An 18,362-nucleotide genomic window follows, 5' to 3' on the forward strand; every position below is an offset into this window, starting at 1 on the left:
TGTGTCTGAGGGGATGTTCTTGAACCGCGGTCTCTCTGGTGGCAAGTGATGATTTACCACTTGGCTACGGTTTCCCCTTCTGAAGAAAGCTCAGCCAATAAATACACATTTTATTACGCAATAACAAAAGCATAGCGTGGCTTGAAACTCCTTGGGGAAATCCTGTTCCGAACAAAAGAAAATGCAACGTCAAACTTATTTGGAAGATTTATTTTCGTAAAATTTGTAGATTGCTTGAAACAATTCACAATTAACTGCATTTCAAATACACAAAGCTACCCATCAATGTGAGGAAAGATTCTGTCTATATTCTCAGAGGTACTCCCAATCAAATTAACAGTAATTAAGATGTAAACAGTAAACCACTTATTTACATGCAAAGTCTTGTTCCCAGGTCTTAGACACATAATTAAATCAATCTGCACCGATGCTGATGATTGAATCAATGACTTAGCTGTACGGATGGAGAAGAACAGTTAACAATGTTCTGTAGAGACTCTCGCCATCAAAATGACAAGATTCGCTCATGTGTCTTCAATCCTGTTCCATCGATGTCCTCTGCCCTGCCGGCTTTCCATCTCTCCCTGCAACACATCTGATTCAAATGATCGGATAATTAGCAAGCTCTGCAAAGAAGCTGGAAAATGATCTTGATCTGAAAGGGATAGAACTCTGTAGTGAGTGATTCCAGTCCTCGAGGGCCACTATCCTGCAGGGGCTTTTTCCGGGGGGGGGGGGGGGGGGCAGTGCTTACCCACGGACACACTCTGCCCACCCAAAGAAAACTGGTTGTAGTTCTGATGAATGGGGAGTAAAAAATCTGAATCAAATCAACTTTTATTTGTTTAGCCCAAATCACAACAACAGTTATCTCAATTAAGGAGAAAACAAAACACGTTTTGAGGTGCAGTAGCCCTTTCGACCTACTTGAGCATTGTAGCACTTTATTGCCCCGCCCGGGGAAGACTAATGCCCACCCACACCTGGCATTCTGGTAACACCACTGCTATCCTGCATGTTTGAGATGTTTCCTCCTCCAACACACCTGATTCAAATGCTCAGGATCATTAGCAGGCTCCTGCGGAGCTCGCTGATCAGCCTAACGGTTAACTTTATTCCTCGAAAGCAAAATTCAACAAGGATGGACACACATCACATACAGTTGATGCTGGATTACACACTCACTCAGCCTCTGTGCTCGACAAAGGGCGTGAAAATGGATTCAAGATGAACTCCCAATGCACCCAAACTGATTTTGTGTCTTGCAATAATCCTTTAATCCTTTTTTTTCCCCGATTTTAATTGTGTCGGTGCTTTGGGACACGGGGCAAGTAGATCATGTCGAAGTGGTTTATCATTTGAAATTTTGATTTGCCTAATTAAAAGCTAGTATTCTTTAGTCCTTGTAAATTGCCGATAGAGAATATAGTGGCGTGGAACACCCTCTATCATCATTTCACATGGGATCCAGTGTCAATGTGGAGTGGGAATGGGTGGTAGGTTGCTTATGTGTGCAAAAGGAGAAGAAGAGGAGGCAAAATGTAGATTAGATATTGGTCAGGCTCCACCAACAACCTGCATTAGGCATAACTATGCATACTGTTCACCCATTACTTCAGTTAGAGGAGAAAAGACAAGAGATCTGGTTTTAATTAACTTGTGGGTGTGTCTTCTGCATCTGTTGATGCTCCTACAGAAATTCATTAGTAAATATTACAGAAGTACAAAAATCCTTTTTGATGGTTCTTTGTGGTTGTACTTGATAGTTTTTTTTTTTTTTTAGCACTCTGAGTATGTGAATGAATAAAGCAATATAATCTACTGCATATTTTGTATCTTTTAGATCTGCAATTCATTTTACAAATTATTTGGTGATAAATTAATTGAAGCAACAAAAAACTGAGTCTGAAATCATTTTAGGAGCTCAGCCTAAAGAAAAAGGGTCTCCCCCAAAATCTGAAATTTCCACAACACACACTATAAGAATAAGAGTTTGTCAATTAAAATCACACACACATAGTATATGTAAAAATATCGTTTTACAGTCCAGTAATATTTGTGGCAGAGTTTTTTTCAATTCCACTTACGACCAATCACTGCTCATCTTAAAAAAAAAAAATCAGGTGAGCCGTGATTGGTCGTTACTTTTGCTGTTGTGGAATATGAATTAAGGTATTTGATCCATGAATCAACCAATAATTTGCATGGCGACCATTTGTATGCCTTTCGGGGACTCTTCCAGTCTCTCTCTTTCACTCTAACACTTAAAGTGAACCTCCTTCAAAGGCAACTGACCAGACTAATGGATTTGGGTCCCATCACTTATAATTTTCATGACATGTTCAGGCAAGTCCACTGTGGCAGATCTTTGTCTGATAATATGTGAATCTAATCTGTTATAATTTAAGAGACTCTTGGGCTCAGATCCAGAATTTTAACTTTGATTATGTAGTATTCCATTTGACACTGTGTCTAGCTGGCCCTTTCAAAACCTTACAAATGAGTCTGGCCTAGCTACACAAAAAGAGGTGATGTTGTTAGATGGCATAAGTGTGGCAGATGAAAAGTGGGTCATTTAAGGTCCTGCTGCAACTGGAGCATGAAGCCACGTTCCAAATATATGACACTCAAAAAGAATGTTTCCATAAAAATCCAATATTTCATCCTCTGGTTTGGTTTTGACACACTTAGATGCTGCCCTTTAAGAAAATGGTCACACTGTCTTTGTTTTCAGAAGAGCTAGGGTGAGCTTTGATTGTTCTTATTTTAATTATTAATAGATATTATTATTTCAATTGATCCATTGGAAACTAGCTGAATTTAATGCATCTGTTCCAGGGCCATGTGCCGGTGATTGACTGCTGACCAGTGACCAATCCAGGGTGTGGTTTGTCGTTGGCCCGAAATAAACTGGGATAGGCTCCAGCTCTTTGCAACCATAAAAAGGATGTGCTGTATAGAATCAATGGATAAATGTTCCATGCTGGGACAAACTGTTGCCTATGTAAAACTGCATATAGCAAAAAAAAAAACAAAAAAACAGACAAGCACCTCTTCAACAATGTCTAAATTACTTTTCATCTGGCGCCTTACCTACTGTGTCCTTTCTGTTCCAGCTTTGTGTCTGTTCACGCATTCTTTCCATTGTTCTCTCTGTTCACACGTTGCGCAACTTCCTGCGCAGAGCTTCCAATGGTGTCCTTCCTCCAAAAGACGCCGTCCTCTCCAGGCACTTGCCATGCAACGGGTTGCTCCCCCCAAAAGGGCTGCGTTGTTCTGGAGAAAAGATGGCGAGGAGCTCTATGAGGGCGTCAGCGTCGGTGAGGCGCTCCCCAACCATGATGCAACCTTCCAGATGACAGCTGACTTGAATGTGGAGGTCACTGTTGACGTCGAGGGCAAGTTCGAATGCGTTTTTCAGCTATCTGGTGACAAGGAGGACATTGTCACCAAACTGGAGAGAAGAAACATCAAGAGTAATGGAAGTAATAAAGGTTAGAAATACAGATCAAGATGAATTATGCCGTAGTTAAATTTGAAGAAATCCACAGGTGACTGCTTAAAATATTCACCATCATTGATCGTGACCATAAAACTCATTTACATTTTATAGTCTGGATGCAAAGTAGGCATGAGGTTTTTCACTTCATCACACACAGCTTTTGACTCTCTCTTGTGTTGTGAGGTAGAAAATAACTTGACAACATCCATCGTTGTCACGCTGGTGGTCTTCGCGCTACTGATCCTCATGGCAGCCATCAGCGTCAAGCTTCACAGAAAAAGAGAAGGTGAGGGACACAAATGCTTTCTCTGTCAGGGTTACAATTAGGTAACAATTTCCACTTCTTTACTTAAATAGAAAGTCAATCCAAACACATTTTTTCAAGAATATGTTCTATGCAAACCCACTAGTTGATACAAGGCATTCTGATAAATATTGCGTTTGTGGAATAAGAGTTAATCCACTCGTTTTTAGAATAACCATAGGTGAGGGGGCGGCCATTTTGTCACTTCTTTCGCCTGAAAATGACACCACAGTTGATCAGGGCTCAGGTAACGACCAATCACGGCTCACCTGTTTTCTGAAGCTGAGCCGTGATTGGTGGTTACCTGAGCCCTGAGTAGCTGTGGTGTCATTTCAGTCAACAGAAATGACAAAATGGCCGCCCCCTGAGATGGCTAAAAACAGGTAGATTTTGATGCTTAAATCATATTCCACAAACACAATATTAATCAGAATGCCTTGTTTCAACTAGTGGGCCTGCTGGGAACATATTCTTGAAAAAAATGTGCTTGGGTTGATTTCCGTTTTAAGACCGATTCTTGGAGTGTTTTTTTTTCAAGTGTATATTTATTCTTTAAATATCATCACTGTCCTGTGAAAAACACTTATCTCCATTTTTTTTTCGTTCTTTATTTTTATTTTTTTACTTTTACATGGAATGGTGTTTCCTCATTACAAACATCGCATTAATGTGAAAATTAAAAAGGTTTCCAAAATTGGAGATATGTGTTTTTCACAGGACAGTGACGATATGCATGTAATACTGTTTAAAAAAAAAAAAAAAAACTTGTGGCAGAATATCAACGAGTCTAAGAATACTACTTCCACATGAAAATGGCAGGGAAAATCACAGGTATCAACATTTTCTGGTGATCCCGAAGGCCCTCAGTGCACACCACTGATACTGTTACCATGAAGGAATTCAATTTATTCTGTGATATGTATTTTACGCCATATCGCCCATCCCTAAAAAAGCACTTCTGTCCTTTTTGCTTGTTGAAACCTGGATCTTTCCAAATTCCTTCCTTTGCTCTAAGAGTGCCAGTTCAAATGCTCAATTGAGCACATTTCTTCATCAATGTGGTGTTAAATAAACAGCGATAGGATTATCACTTTTTATATTTCTGTATTGACAGCCTGTGACAGAGGTTCCGAGCACTCTGAGAATGAGAACGTTGTTGAGACGCAACTGCTCACGAACGGCTGAGTAAGCTCCAAATGTTCTTTTGGGTTTGTGTGAAGATGGTCTTAAGATGGTCATCCAGTCTTATAGCATTTTACTTTTAATGTGCTTGTCTATAATTTTCTGCAGAATCTCCTGGAAACAACTCGCGCCTTCACTTCCTTTGCTCCATGTTCAGTGCGGTACACACCAAAAAGTCACCAAAAAGCACAGTGACAACTTGTCACCCTTTAAATAGGCCGACTGACTGATTACAAGTTTTCATTTTGTATTTATTTATTTATTAATTAATTTTGTCAAATTCATGGTAGTTCTCTGACCACTTTGAGTTTTTCGTTCATTAACAGAGGTACCCCATGTGTGTTTTTATGATGTTTTATGATTCATTAAACTGCTCTTCATGCTGTATAGGATGTGTTAATGGTTTTGAAAACAAGTTATGGTCACCAGAAGTTTGATTTGAGAGCTTTATTTCTAGTGTGATCCTTCTGTCAATTAAGTCCGAATGAAATGTATGGCTGGGACTTTTAACACATTGTTGATTTAAAACGTGATAAAAAATGGCTATGATTTTTAACGGTTTATTATCAAGTTGATTTGAGGGCTTTATTTCTATCTTGATCTTTCTGTCCATTTAGGGTGAATGAAATGTAGGGCCGGGACTTTAACACATCGTATCAATTTTTACTTTTGGGAAATTCAAAATGTGACTGTTTCTGCTGCTCTGGAATGTACTTGAGAGTAGAACAAATATGTCAAGAAATTGAAAGTATTTGAAAGTTCTTACTCATGCCCTTTAAAATATGGTATCACCATATATATCAATATGGTCAACTTGAATTTATGAATTAGAGCCTTATGAGTATTGTTAGCCTAAAATGTAGATTGAAATCATGTTCCCGTAGTTGCACTTAAAAATTATCATCTGTTTGTATGTGTAGCACTTATAGGTACCATGATAAAAAAAAATGTTTTCATTTTGTAACTGTATGTCTATTCATTTACTAAAATGTATTTACATTGAAAACCATTTCTCATTGCGTCAAATATTTGTGTTTGAATAAAATGATGTTAACTACAAAATCTCTAATTAGATTAGAATTAATTGTTGATCTAAAAGATACGACATATGCAGTAGATTGAGTGCCAATACAAATATTTTTTTATTAAAGTAAATTAAGTAAAGTACTTCACTTTTTTTTCTTTAGGTGTTTGTTTTTTGTTTATACAGTATTGGATTTTTGTTTTTTTTATATAGTTAATGGGATAATGTACATAAATGTATTACTTGATATATTGCACATTTCTTTAATTTACATATTTTATTCTTGTATTGTTTTGTGTGTGGTTTTTTTTTGGGAGTTGGGTGACATGGTAAACTTAACAGCAGTTGATTGTAATTGATTGTCACTGTATATGTTCTCATTGAAAAAGTCCATAAATAAACATAGTAAAAAAAAAGTGTTTCATCTTTTAAGCTTTCTTTGTCAACCAATAGATGTTAAGTCATAACAATCACAGCTGCTTATGGATTACTATGCAATGACAACATAGATTCTGATTATGATGTCATCTCCTGAAAGCTGTTAAAAAAATGTACTGACTTTGTTTATCGATGTCTGTCTCTGATGATACTCTACCGCAGACCTGAGCAAAATAAGCAGTATTTGTGAACTCAAAATAAAACAGAAAAGATACAGTATCTTTATTTTGATGTGCATTTTGTATTTGTACCCATTTTGCCGGGTTTGTTTTTGCCAAAATCAATGCAAATGTGTTCACCCTGGAGTCAAGATTTTACCTTCGAAGCTATCCAAGAGTTGTGACTCAACCCTCATTAATATGCACAAATGATACAGTAGTTTTCTGTGTGTTTCTGCTGATGAAGCCATTAACGGTATAGAGCTTTGTGATGTGTGTCAAGGTTGTTGGCATTGGGCTGACCAGATTTTCAAACGCACTCACTTAATCTCTCTGTGCGCTTTGCTCATTTTGGCACCCGCAAACAGGGAAGATGTGTTCACGCACAAACTTTGAAGAGCTAACTAAGCAAAACTGACTTTTTCCTAAAGGGTTTATAATGCATGGCTCTACTAATGTAACCAGCACAGGAATTGTCGATTCAGTCTGAGCTAATTTTTATTGTGCAATATAGGGTAAGCATCTGAGCAATATGACATATTCATGGAGACAGTGAGATTTTCCCATTCAACTGAAAAAAGATGTACTGTATAAAAACAATTTGATGACTGCTGAAAAAAGACATTTTGTTAAATGCTCAGCCCTACTTTCCTATCATACTTTGTTACTATTGCTCAACCACAGGAGTCAAATACTACATCAACAGATTAAAGTCAGAATGATTTCGCTTTTCTCCCCCTAATCCATGACTAGATGTTGGTATACATGGTCAATCTGCGGTGTGGCAACCTCACCCCTTCCCGGTGTGTCGGCCTTGGAGCTGGAATTGATTCATTCTATTTCCATTCATTTGAATGTGTAAAATTGTTTCACAATCATGGAACAAATGGAGTTCCATTGATTGAGAGGGATTCCAAATGTTCTCCCCTAATTCTCCTGATAGCCTCACTCTGTCAGGCATTATTACTGGAACCTTTTTTTTTTTTTGTACCTGCTTCAAGCATTTCATTACATAGTTATGAGTAATCATAATGGGCTAAATGCAACTGATACCTGACAATCTGTTATTGGTATCTCACCAACCAGTATCAATAAGCTATTTGAAGTCGACTAAACACGTGCGTTTGTCACAGAATGATGTTTGCTGTTGAAGATGTCAGACAGTGAGGCTGAAACAGAGCTTTGATCCTTTGTGTCATAAACACGTCCCCCAAGGGAGAAAAAAAAGGTGTAAAAAAAAAAAAAAACTGACATTATTCTGTGATCCTGATTGGTTTCCAAGATACTGATTGATATTCACCTTCTATAGCAGGTGAGCTCTATTGATCTATATATATACATATATATATATATATATATATATATATATATATATATATATATATATATATATATTGTGCATTATAACATTAAAATTAATCTCCATTGTTAATGCCTTAACTTTGACAGCCCTAATCATATATATATATATATATATATATATATATATATATATATATATATATATATATATATATATATAATGATATATATATATATATATATATATATATATATATATATATATATATATATATTGTGCATTATAACATTAAAATTAATCTCCATTGTTAATGCCTTAACTTTGACAGCCCTAATCATATATATATATATATATATATATATATATATATAATATATAATATATATAACCATATATATATATATCATTATATATATGTATATATATATATATATATATATATATATATATATATATATATATATATATATATATAAATGAATTCCGTTTTATTTACTTCCTGTAGCAGCTGACCTCTCCTCACTGTGCAGCCAAATTTAGAGGAGTCACTGTCACAAAGATGGACTTTTACATAGTTTTACTCTAAAAAGTTTCTCGACGGCTCATTGGAGAAATCCAAAATAATTTGTATACTTTGCAAAGCCAAATTCAAATACCGTATTAGTTGTACATCTTTGGTTTATCATGCAACTGTTGTATTTTACAGTAAAATAATCATATTCAAGGATCAAAAAAAGCTATTAGAACAGTCTTTGAAACGAAATATACATTTTTTTCCCACATTAATTCCATGATTTTACTCAAGTAAATATCTGTTCCAAGCTTTGTAAAAGATTGCAGTTGAAAAATACAATTAATCATGATCAATTATGGAAAATTTTGCGTTTGGCTAAAAAAAAAACGTAATCGCTTGACAGCACTAATATATTTGTTCATGGGGATTATGTTTTGACACAGTTGTGCAGACTATGGCTAAAGATGCATTGGCAGAGGCGGGCTGTTATTTTGACGAACTCAACAAGCTCCGCGCACTCGAGCCAGATGTCAGCCAAAAGACAACAGAGCTCAAAGAAGACTGCAAAGATTTTTTGGACAAAATTGTGCAGTTTCTGAAAATAATCGGCGGTCTCATGGACCTGGTGGACGAGTTGGCAAATGAGACAGAGAGAGAAAAGTTGAAGGCCCTTGGGACAAGAAACCTTCTGAAGTTTGTGGCAAAGCAAAGGGAGGCCCAACAGCAGCAACTTTCAGCTCTGATTGCAGAGAAGATGATGCAACTGAAGCGATATCATATTGAGTATGAGACCCTGTCGAAAGTAGAAGCCGAACAAAATGAGTTTATTAACCAGTACATTTTGCAGAAGTGATGATGAGATGGAGACCAGCGGAGGTGCTGTACAAAAGCCTGTGAACTCATCCAATTTTATATATACATGTTTTTTTGCATTATCAATACACATTATTATGAATCAAATACTATAAACATTTCTAAAATGAATTAGGCCGTTTTGAAAGAAAAAAGGGACCGTGGGTTGTGTTCAAAATGTTTTCAAATACGATTTATTCAGTGCTTCATACAGGACAAGGATATCAACACCAAGAAAACAAGTTGTCACACTGCAATGCGCCAAAAATTAATTTTCCCCAATAATCAAAAGATCCCCAGAGAAACACATTTGCAAACGTATGTATGCTAAAGCAACTGGTGTAACTATTACTATATTTAATTTATCAAACCCGACACCTGAAAGTCATTTTCTCAGAGGCAGCTGTAATAACAATGGCAAATATAGTCTAGTGGGAATGTGAGTAGTGATAGTGATGTCATATTATTGTGTGAATTAAGTATTTTTGTCACTACCCCAGCTTGACACTTTAGTTGTTTTTGTGTGAAATATTTACTTTAAAACATATGGTTAAAAATTCTGAAAACCATTCGGTTGGATAATTTGTGCTTTTATTTAACTGACTTTTTGTTGATGAAAAAACAGTCCCTAGTTGTATACCACTAGTGTATGTGATTAAATAGAGTGTTTGCATTGATTTAAAAGTGTGTTTAAAGGCCCCTATAAAAAAATTAAGCACTGCTGTTAAAAACATGCTTAAGGTGTATTTCAATATGATATTTCTATATCGCGGATTTCACTTATAGTAGGGGCGGTCTATAATGTAATCTCTGCCATTGATGGAGAATTACTGTATGTAAATTAGACCACTTAATATTTCAATATTTCAACTCACAGCAAAATTTCTGTGCAGATCAAGACCGAACACAGAAAATAAGTAAAAGAAGAGCTAAGAATAAATACACACACACACACACACGCACACACGCACACACACACACACACACACACACACACACATACAAATGCAAATAACGGTGCTATATGCTGTATTTCTCATACTGTTTGTGTTAGGGACCGTCCACAAATTATGTACCCCAGAGTTTTGCACTTTAGGGCATGTTACTGTATATCACAGACAATCATGTCAATGGCTTCTCTTTAGATTAAGACGATGTATTTCTTTCTTAGCTGCTACTACTGCTGTTAGTGTTAATAAATATAGGAATGCATGTTTTCTCTAGTGTCTTAGAAGTCAATTATAATTAATATTTTGCTAAAGTTTCACATTCATTGCACAGGAGCCAATTATATCTAAACTACCTTCAGTGATTTTTATTTTTTTATTTTTTTTTAATCTTTTTACTCTTGCACTTGGATTCTCCCTTAGGAATACACACGCTTTCCATGTGGGTGACTGGTGGAAAAAACCCAGAAGGGCAGTTGTGGCTTTTGTGCACAACTTCAAATCCAATCCTTCAGGGGGTTCTTATGCACTGCATCTGCAGATTCTTTGAGCATGCTATGCATAGTGCTGAGGTGTTAGTGCTCCTCATATAGTTCCTATATTAATTATTAATTCACTGCATGAATGTGCTTCTGTAGTTACTTTTGAAATGTTCCCACATACAGTTCCTACACATGATCTTTTCTTTTTCATTTGAAATGGTTAGTTTAAAAAGGGTAAAAATCGAAATATTTTTTCAGTACCTTTTATTTCCATTCACACAAATGGATATGGACCACAACATATTGTATTCTCTGAATAAAAACAGGAAGGAAATTGAATCATATTCTTATTCCTTTACAGACAGTGAAGAAAAATGGAATGTTAGGCTATGTTAGTCTGTATTTTCCTTTATAAATGCAAATACTTATAATTTAAGATGAAAATATGTTGGCTTTCCTGTGACTCACCAGAGCAGTTGTACTTTGTATAATCATTCTTTCTGAGAACTGCTTCACATCTCTGTTACATGGAGTCAACCAACTTCTGACCTGACGCAAACAAATAAACAGAACAAAATGACATTTTTCCAGTATTTCTTCTCACACCACTTTTTCTAAATAACCAGAATGCATTTTTCCATTCCTAAGGGTTATGTATCCTTTTGGCAGTTGTCCTCTTTCCGTTGGTAAATTTGATTTTTTGATTTTCTCACAATATGGCCCTGAGGTTCTACCTAGAACATAGTTTTCTTTGCAGTGAAGGTCATTTTGGTATTCAAAATCATATCCGTTGTAATTTAGGATTAGGCCCAAACTTAATCCCATATTTGCTGAGATATCATATTGTTACAGATGAAAAGATTGAAACATTTAGGGAAATTTCTAGGGATAATCGAGAAACAGTATAGTTAAGAAAGCACTGAGATGAAACTGAGATAAAGTAGTAAAAATAATAATAATAATAATAACAATAATAATAATAACAATAATAATAATAACAAGGAGCCGGTGGTCGACTGGTTAGCACGTCCGCCTCACAGTTCAGAGGTCGTGGGTTCAATCCCGGCTCCAGCCTCCCTGTGGGGGGTTTGCATGTTCTCCCCGTGCCTGCGTGGGTTTTCTCCGGGTACTCCGGTTTCCTCCCACATTCCAAAAACATGCATGGTAAGTTGATTGGACTCTCTAAATTGCCCCTAGGTGTGATTGTGAGTGCGGATGTTTGTTTGTCTCTGTGTGCCCTGCGATTGGCTGGCAACGAATTCGGGGTGTCCCCCGCCCACTGCCCGAAGACAGCTGGGATAGGCTCCAGCACGCCTGCGACCCTTGTGAGGATAAGCGGTATCGATAATGGATGGATGGATAATAAGGAGGGCAATTTCAATGAACAGATGGAGGAAAGCAGATAATAGCAACAAGCTGCAGCGGATGACTGTAGAGTCAGCCCCGATCTCTTTGCGGGCCTCAGACATGGTACGGCCTGCATCTAATCCATCCATTTTTGCGTGAATAATGATGTGAATTAATCATTGACAAAATAAGGACAAAACTACTGGTTCAATTGCCACTGATGCTTATCAACATCAGGCTCATTCATACTGGCTCCTCCAAATGTCCCTATTTTTTAATTATGTCCCCAAAGGAACTATCATAGACAGTTCAAAAATTCTTCATGAAGGAACAACATGTGGTGGCACTCTAAAAGAGGATATTTTGCTTGCACGCTGGCTTTTAAGAACGAGAATTTAATTTTGGTGAGTGAGCCTGGACACTTTACTATTCGAGTTGGAGCTTCTGCTTCGGGTCATCACGCAGTTATCCTTAGAGATCGGGGGGTAAACCATGAAGCGTTAAAGATTTCCTTCAAATTGACCTATTAATTCTATTGAATCAATAGATTTGGAGCATTGCTGCTTCAGTGAAAGCAACATTAGAAATGTGTTAATTCAAATAGACGAAGTTGCCTTAAAAAAGCTTTTTTTTTTTTTTTTTTTTTTCATAAATAAGACTTCCGTGAAATATAGTTGTCATGATCTGTCTTTGTTGATTATGTTTTTTATTTCCAATTTGGTGTCATGTTTTCCTTGCTTTCTTTGACCGTCTGTCTCTGTTCGGTTATTCTTTCCACCTGTGCTTGTCACCCAGGTGCCTTGTTTTAACCAACCCATTGTGTCTTGCCCAGGTGTTCCTCATCTCGTCAATTGTGTTTGTATTTAGTTGCCTGCTTTTTTTTCAGTCTTTCTCGGTTCATTGTGTCCTTGTCATAGCTAGTTGCTGTTTGTTTGCTGTGTTAGTCCAAGTGGAGTCACATTTTTTACCTGATGTTTGTTTAGTTACTTAGAACTAGTCATGGGTAGATAAGACACCTGCTGGATCTTGCATCATTGCATTGCACACAACCTTTATATAATATTGCTCTGTTGTGTTTATATTATATGTTAGTTCGTACTAGCCTATTTCTCCTTTAACCTAAATTTAAGATATATTTGAACTGCACAGTCAATAAATCATTATTTTCCTATATAGATTAAATACTAAACTTATTCAATATATTAACTACTTATGTAAGCATTTTCTATGCAATTATTTCTGGTTGGCAAAATATATGATGTCTCATAAATATTCCTCAGAATTACTTAATCCAATCAATGCATGGAAGCTTGACGTTCAAAAATGAAAAAAAAACAAAAAACAAAAAAACAACAACCTAATAATATAAATCCAGTTTAATACACATCACCTGACACCTCGTAATCAAACTCACGTTATCAACTTTTTACCAATATAATTGTGCTGTGTCTTAACCATAAACAGAGCTGGGAATTTTACTAAAATTTCCGGTCCGTTAATCGTCTTCCGCCTGCAGCCAGGGTACCCTTCCGTCCTGCGATTATCCGCCTTTTTGTCCAGCCGGAACAAATAGCAATCGCCTTTTCTCTTGCTTCAGTTTGATCCTACATACCTGGGTGTATCCCTCGACCAGTACTGTAAAATGTTGTGTGACAAAAAGTTTTTAATATCTATTAAAAAGTAGCACCGATGCAAAAAAACCACAAAAACAAACCCAGCTTGATAACAGCAGGTGCCTCCCTGCCATCAAGTGACAAAAGATACTGTGAAGCCCAAGCCGAGGTGTCTCATTAAGTGCAAAAACACACTGTACAGTGCAACAATTCAATATTCAGTGTTGACAGTTGGAAATATTGTCATTCTTCTTTTTAATTAGGGGTTAAGGAACAGCATGTTGAGAACTGCTGCTGTAGAAGATAGCTTTTAGTGAACCGCTTGAATGACATGACAGCCCTGACCAAAGATCAGTAGTTACAGACAAGATAATGACTGTATTCACATATATATATATATATATATATATATATATATATATATATATACCTCCAAAATTTGCGAACGTGTTTGCCACCTTTTACGAACTCTGAAGAAACCACAAATTTGCTACATTCACAAGCATTCACTGCCCAACGTGCAATTGCCACTGTGTCATTGTGTTAGAAATGTACTTGGGGCAGTTGTGTTATGTGTTGCCGATGAATGGATCTGATAGTGGTGAGGGGTAACTTTGCAGCTTCCCACAGGATTACAAGGCATCGGCAGCATTAGGGAAACAACCACTCAGGCAGAAAATCACTTTTAGATAGTAGCACACGCACACACACACACACACAGATGCAAATACAGTGAATACAGTAATTTGCTGCACAGCGTACGAAGACCACAACCTGATTGACTTGTATGTATGTAGATGGAGTTGGTCTCCATGTTGCAGCTATAACACACACACATACACACTCAGTACATTTGTGGGTCAAATGATTTGACTTGCAATCATGGCTCAGCTTCAGAAAAAAGATCAGCCATGACTGGTCGTTACCTGAGCCCTGGGCAGTTGTGATGTCATTTTCAGTTGACAGAAGTGACAAAATGGCCGCCCCCGGAGATGGCTAAAAATGGCTGGATTAACTCTTATTCCACAAACGCAATATTTATCAGAATGCCTTGTTTCAACTAATGGGCTTGCATATAACATATTCTTGAAAAAAAATATGTTTGGGTTGACTTTTTTTTCCAGTCAATAGTTTTTTTTAATCTTGCTGACAGTTTCGGCTGTCACGCCAGCCTTCGTCAGAGCTGTCACCACTTCCTTGTGTGACGCATTGAAAAAAAGGTGATCGAGTCGGGGTTCAAAGCTCCGTTGAGGAGGAAGAGTCTAGTTTGTTCCTCCATGGCTGAACAATTAGCGTGTAAAAAAAACGCAAGACTGTCTTGCTGTAGTTTTGGTCTTATGCCAAGAGGCGCCGCCATGTGTTTGTCTTTGAAAATCTTGCTGTTTCTTACGCTGTCACGGTATCCTTCTTTCTTCCTCTGCTCCTTCTTTAGACTGGAAATGCATATTAAGCAATACGAGAGAAATCTGATATACCCAAAAAATGTAACTAGCATCTTCAGAAAACATGATGCACAATGAAGCTTCGGATACTTAACTGTATAAACATTTTGCCATTCAAAGTTCGTAAATTATTACTTCAGAATCATTGGTAGCAATGATGACCTTTAGATGGATAACTGCCAAGAATTCAAATACTTACGTCAGTAAAATTAATAGATCTTCTGAAGTAAATTCTGCGGGCCACGTCTTTACCATAACTGACCAAATTATGAAAATGACCCACATACTGTATACAGCTTCCTCAGGCCAGCAGGTAAGGGGCAACTCTTCAATAGACATATAGAATCAGAGAATCTATCCAGTCCTATTTTCCATTTCCCACATCTGGATTCAAACCTTTGGCCCATCACTTCTCGAGTCAAATTGGAATAGAATGATCCACCGCCGCCCCTTTGTGGCCCTCTTGCTTGATATGACTGCTGTAGATTTTGATGATAACTCCTGCGCCAGGTGACGTGCGTCCTCAAGCGAGCCAAGTGTTTTGATTTATTGTTAAACAACCAGAAAAACATCAGATAGTCATGACAGCCTTACATATCACATTGTGTCCTCTCGATTTTGATCTAAGTGATCCGCATTGATATTTTATGTGGCAACAGGATAGGCAGTGTATGAACCACTATATTTTTTAATATAATCTGACTGTAGAGGATCAGAGTGGTCTAGTGGATGGAATTTTGACTCACAGTTCTGAGGTTTGAATCCCTACTCTGGCCTTGCTGTATAGAGTTTGTATGTTCTCCCGGTGCTTGCGTGAGTTGTGTCCGGTTTCTCCGGCTTCCACTCACATTCCACAAACATGCATGTTAAGTTCCTTGAAGACTTCATTTATCCATTAGTGTGAATGTACTGTAACTGTTAGTAGTTGCTTGTAGTGCTGACAAGCGATTCAATTTTTTAAACTAATTAATCGCAAATTTTTCCATAATTGATCGCGATTCAATCGTATTTTTCAACTACAATATTTTACGAAGCTTGGAACCGATATTTACTTGAGTAAAATCTTGGAGTTCATGTGGAAAAAATTTTAAAGTATATTTTGATTCAAAGACTAATTCTTCTAATAGATTTCTCTGATTCTTGAATACGGTTCTTTTCCTGTTAAATACAACTGTTGAACGATAAGACATCCAACTAATATGGTATTTTAATTTGGCTTTGCAAAGTACGCAAATTATTTTGGATTTCTCCAATGAGCCGTTGAACACCTTTTTAAAGTAAAACTACGTGAAAGTCTGTCTTCATGACAGTGGCGCTCCTCTAAGTTTGGCTGCAAAGCGAGCAGAGGTCAGCTGCCACAGGAAGTAAATAAAACTGAGTTAACTGAGTTAATTTTTTCAATGCGTTATGAAATTTAAATTAATCTCTGTAGTTAATGCTTTAACTTTGACAGCCCTAGTTGTCTATATATCTCTGCCTCTTGCCCAGCAGCTGACAGAGTCCATCTTACCCATTTGAGGACAAGCGGTACAAAAAAATAATGGTTGGACTGTTTAATTATTGTTTTAACTGTCATTGTTTTTATGTCTGATTTTTTACTTTATGTGCAGCACTTTGTATGCAGCTGTGGTTGTTTTTAGAGTGCTCTATGAATAGAGTTGAGTGGTCAGTAACACGATATATTGTCAGCCCACCAATATGGTAACAATAATATTTTGAAGACTAAATGAGCCTTTAATTGTTTCGTCAGTATAATCAAACAAAGTTCTTATTCATAGAATTGCCTCAGCAATTTCAAATCCATGCTATCAAAACAAATAACCACAATTCATTAATCAAAGAGTATCATATCACTGTACCAAGACACTGTGCCCTCTGGGGGTTGCAAGCAATATGGGTGGCGGCATTAATTTAATCTAGCTGGACACTTCTGAAATGCTTTGAGGTGATGTCATGTCATTGTTTCTGCATCAATGTTGATTGCATTTCTGTCCATGATATACTTTGGATTTGACCTTGCAGAAAAGATTCATTACTTTGTGTGTTTCGACTGGGAAATGTTAGAGTTCACCCAACCTGTACGTGTCACACATTCTTTTTATTTCGATCTTGATTTAAAAGAGAGCACAATAAAAAAAATGTATTATTCTTTTAACTTTAATATTATTGTATAATTCACACAGTACTGTATCCCCTCCTTGTGCTTTCACCTTCTTGTGGATAGTGGAGGGGTATCTCTCAGTGATGCTAGGAACTGAGTTATCAGGAGTGTTATTGCCCTACAGTATTAGGGCAAACAGGTGCAAGGTGAGTGACAAGACAAAGCACATCTCAGAACACCAAGTGGACCCAATCATGGATGTGGGGCTCAATACTGAGCGTCTAATGGCTGGGTTCGCATCAGTGGGACATGGCAATCTCCCTTTTTAGCAAGGAGAACATGACTTGACCTTGGAAAAGTGGAAAAAGATGGGTGGCTGCATGAGATAGTACGTATGATAAATGAAATGTCACTCATGATTGTTAATTTGTAATATATTCTTTAGATGTGGGAAAAGTCAAGTATGAGGTTTAATCCTGAACTGTAATGAATGACTAGTTAGCCGCGTTCAGGAAGTGAGTTGACTGACAGACATGTTAGCACTCAGCAGTATTAGCATTGATTGCAGTTTGTTCAAATGGGAAAAAAAAAACCTCAATGCAGACACCACAGCAGTAAATTAGTGTTTTATCCCCTCAGACAACAAAAAAAAGTGTGTGAGGTTAGCTTTTAGCACACATTCAAAATACAAAACATTTTACATTGGGGCCATGTTCAGTACAGTATTGATTTGCCATTAACTGACAAAAACATGACACTATTTCAGTTGTCTTGAAGGATTAGATTCCAGCAATTGGTGATTGATCTTACTTAAAAACTTTAAATCCAATCATCCATCAATTTTCAATGTTTTCTTGTCCTCACTAGGGTCGTTGGTAATAGGAGAACATTCCAATTGACTTTGGGCGAGAGACTGAGCACACCCTGGACTGGCTGGTTAATCGGAGGGCTATTTCTGGTTCATCCCTGGTTTTTAAAGGGGAAGTCAAACCCCCGAATTCTTTGCAATAATATGTTCTATGCCCATTCACTAGTCGAAACATGACATTTTGATGAATATTGTGTTTGAGTTAATGAGTTAAGCAGCAAAATCCACCCATTTTTAGCTAGCTCAGGGGGCTGCCATTTTGTCACTTCTGTCGACTGAAAATGA

At 37.0% G+C, this 18,362-nt stretch overlaps 1 protein-coding gene across 1 annotated transcript; it reads left to right on the plus strand.

Annotated features, from left to right (window-relative positions):
* Positions 1 to 8,879: 8,879 nt before the first annotated feature.
* Positions 8,880 to 9,278, plus strand: ift20 (intraflagellar transport 20 homolog (Chlamydomonas)). The gene has a single exon (XM_086019289.1). The coding sequence runs from the start codon at positions 8,880 to 8,882 to the stop codon at positions 9,276 to 9,278; it is 399 nt and encodes a 132-aa protein (XP_085875415.1).
* Positions 9,279 to 18,362: the final 9,084 nt, after the last annotated feature.

The sequence above is a fragment of the Filicampus tigris genome, chromosome 20, assembly GCF_054856515.1.
Source record: "Filicampus tigris isolate MCC_2025a chromosome 20, RoL_Ftig_1.0, whole genome shotgun sequence".
Lineage (NCBI taxonomy): Eukaryota > Metazoa > Chordata > Actinopteri > Syngnathiformes > Syngnathidae > Filicampus > Filicampus tigris.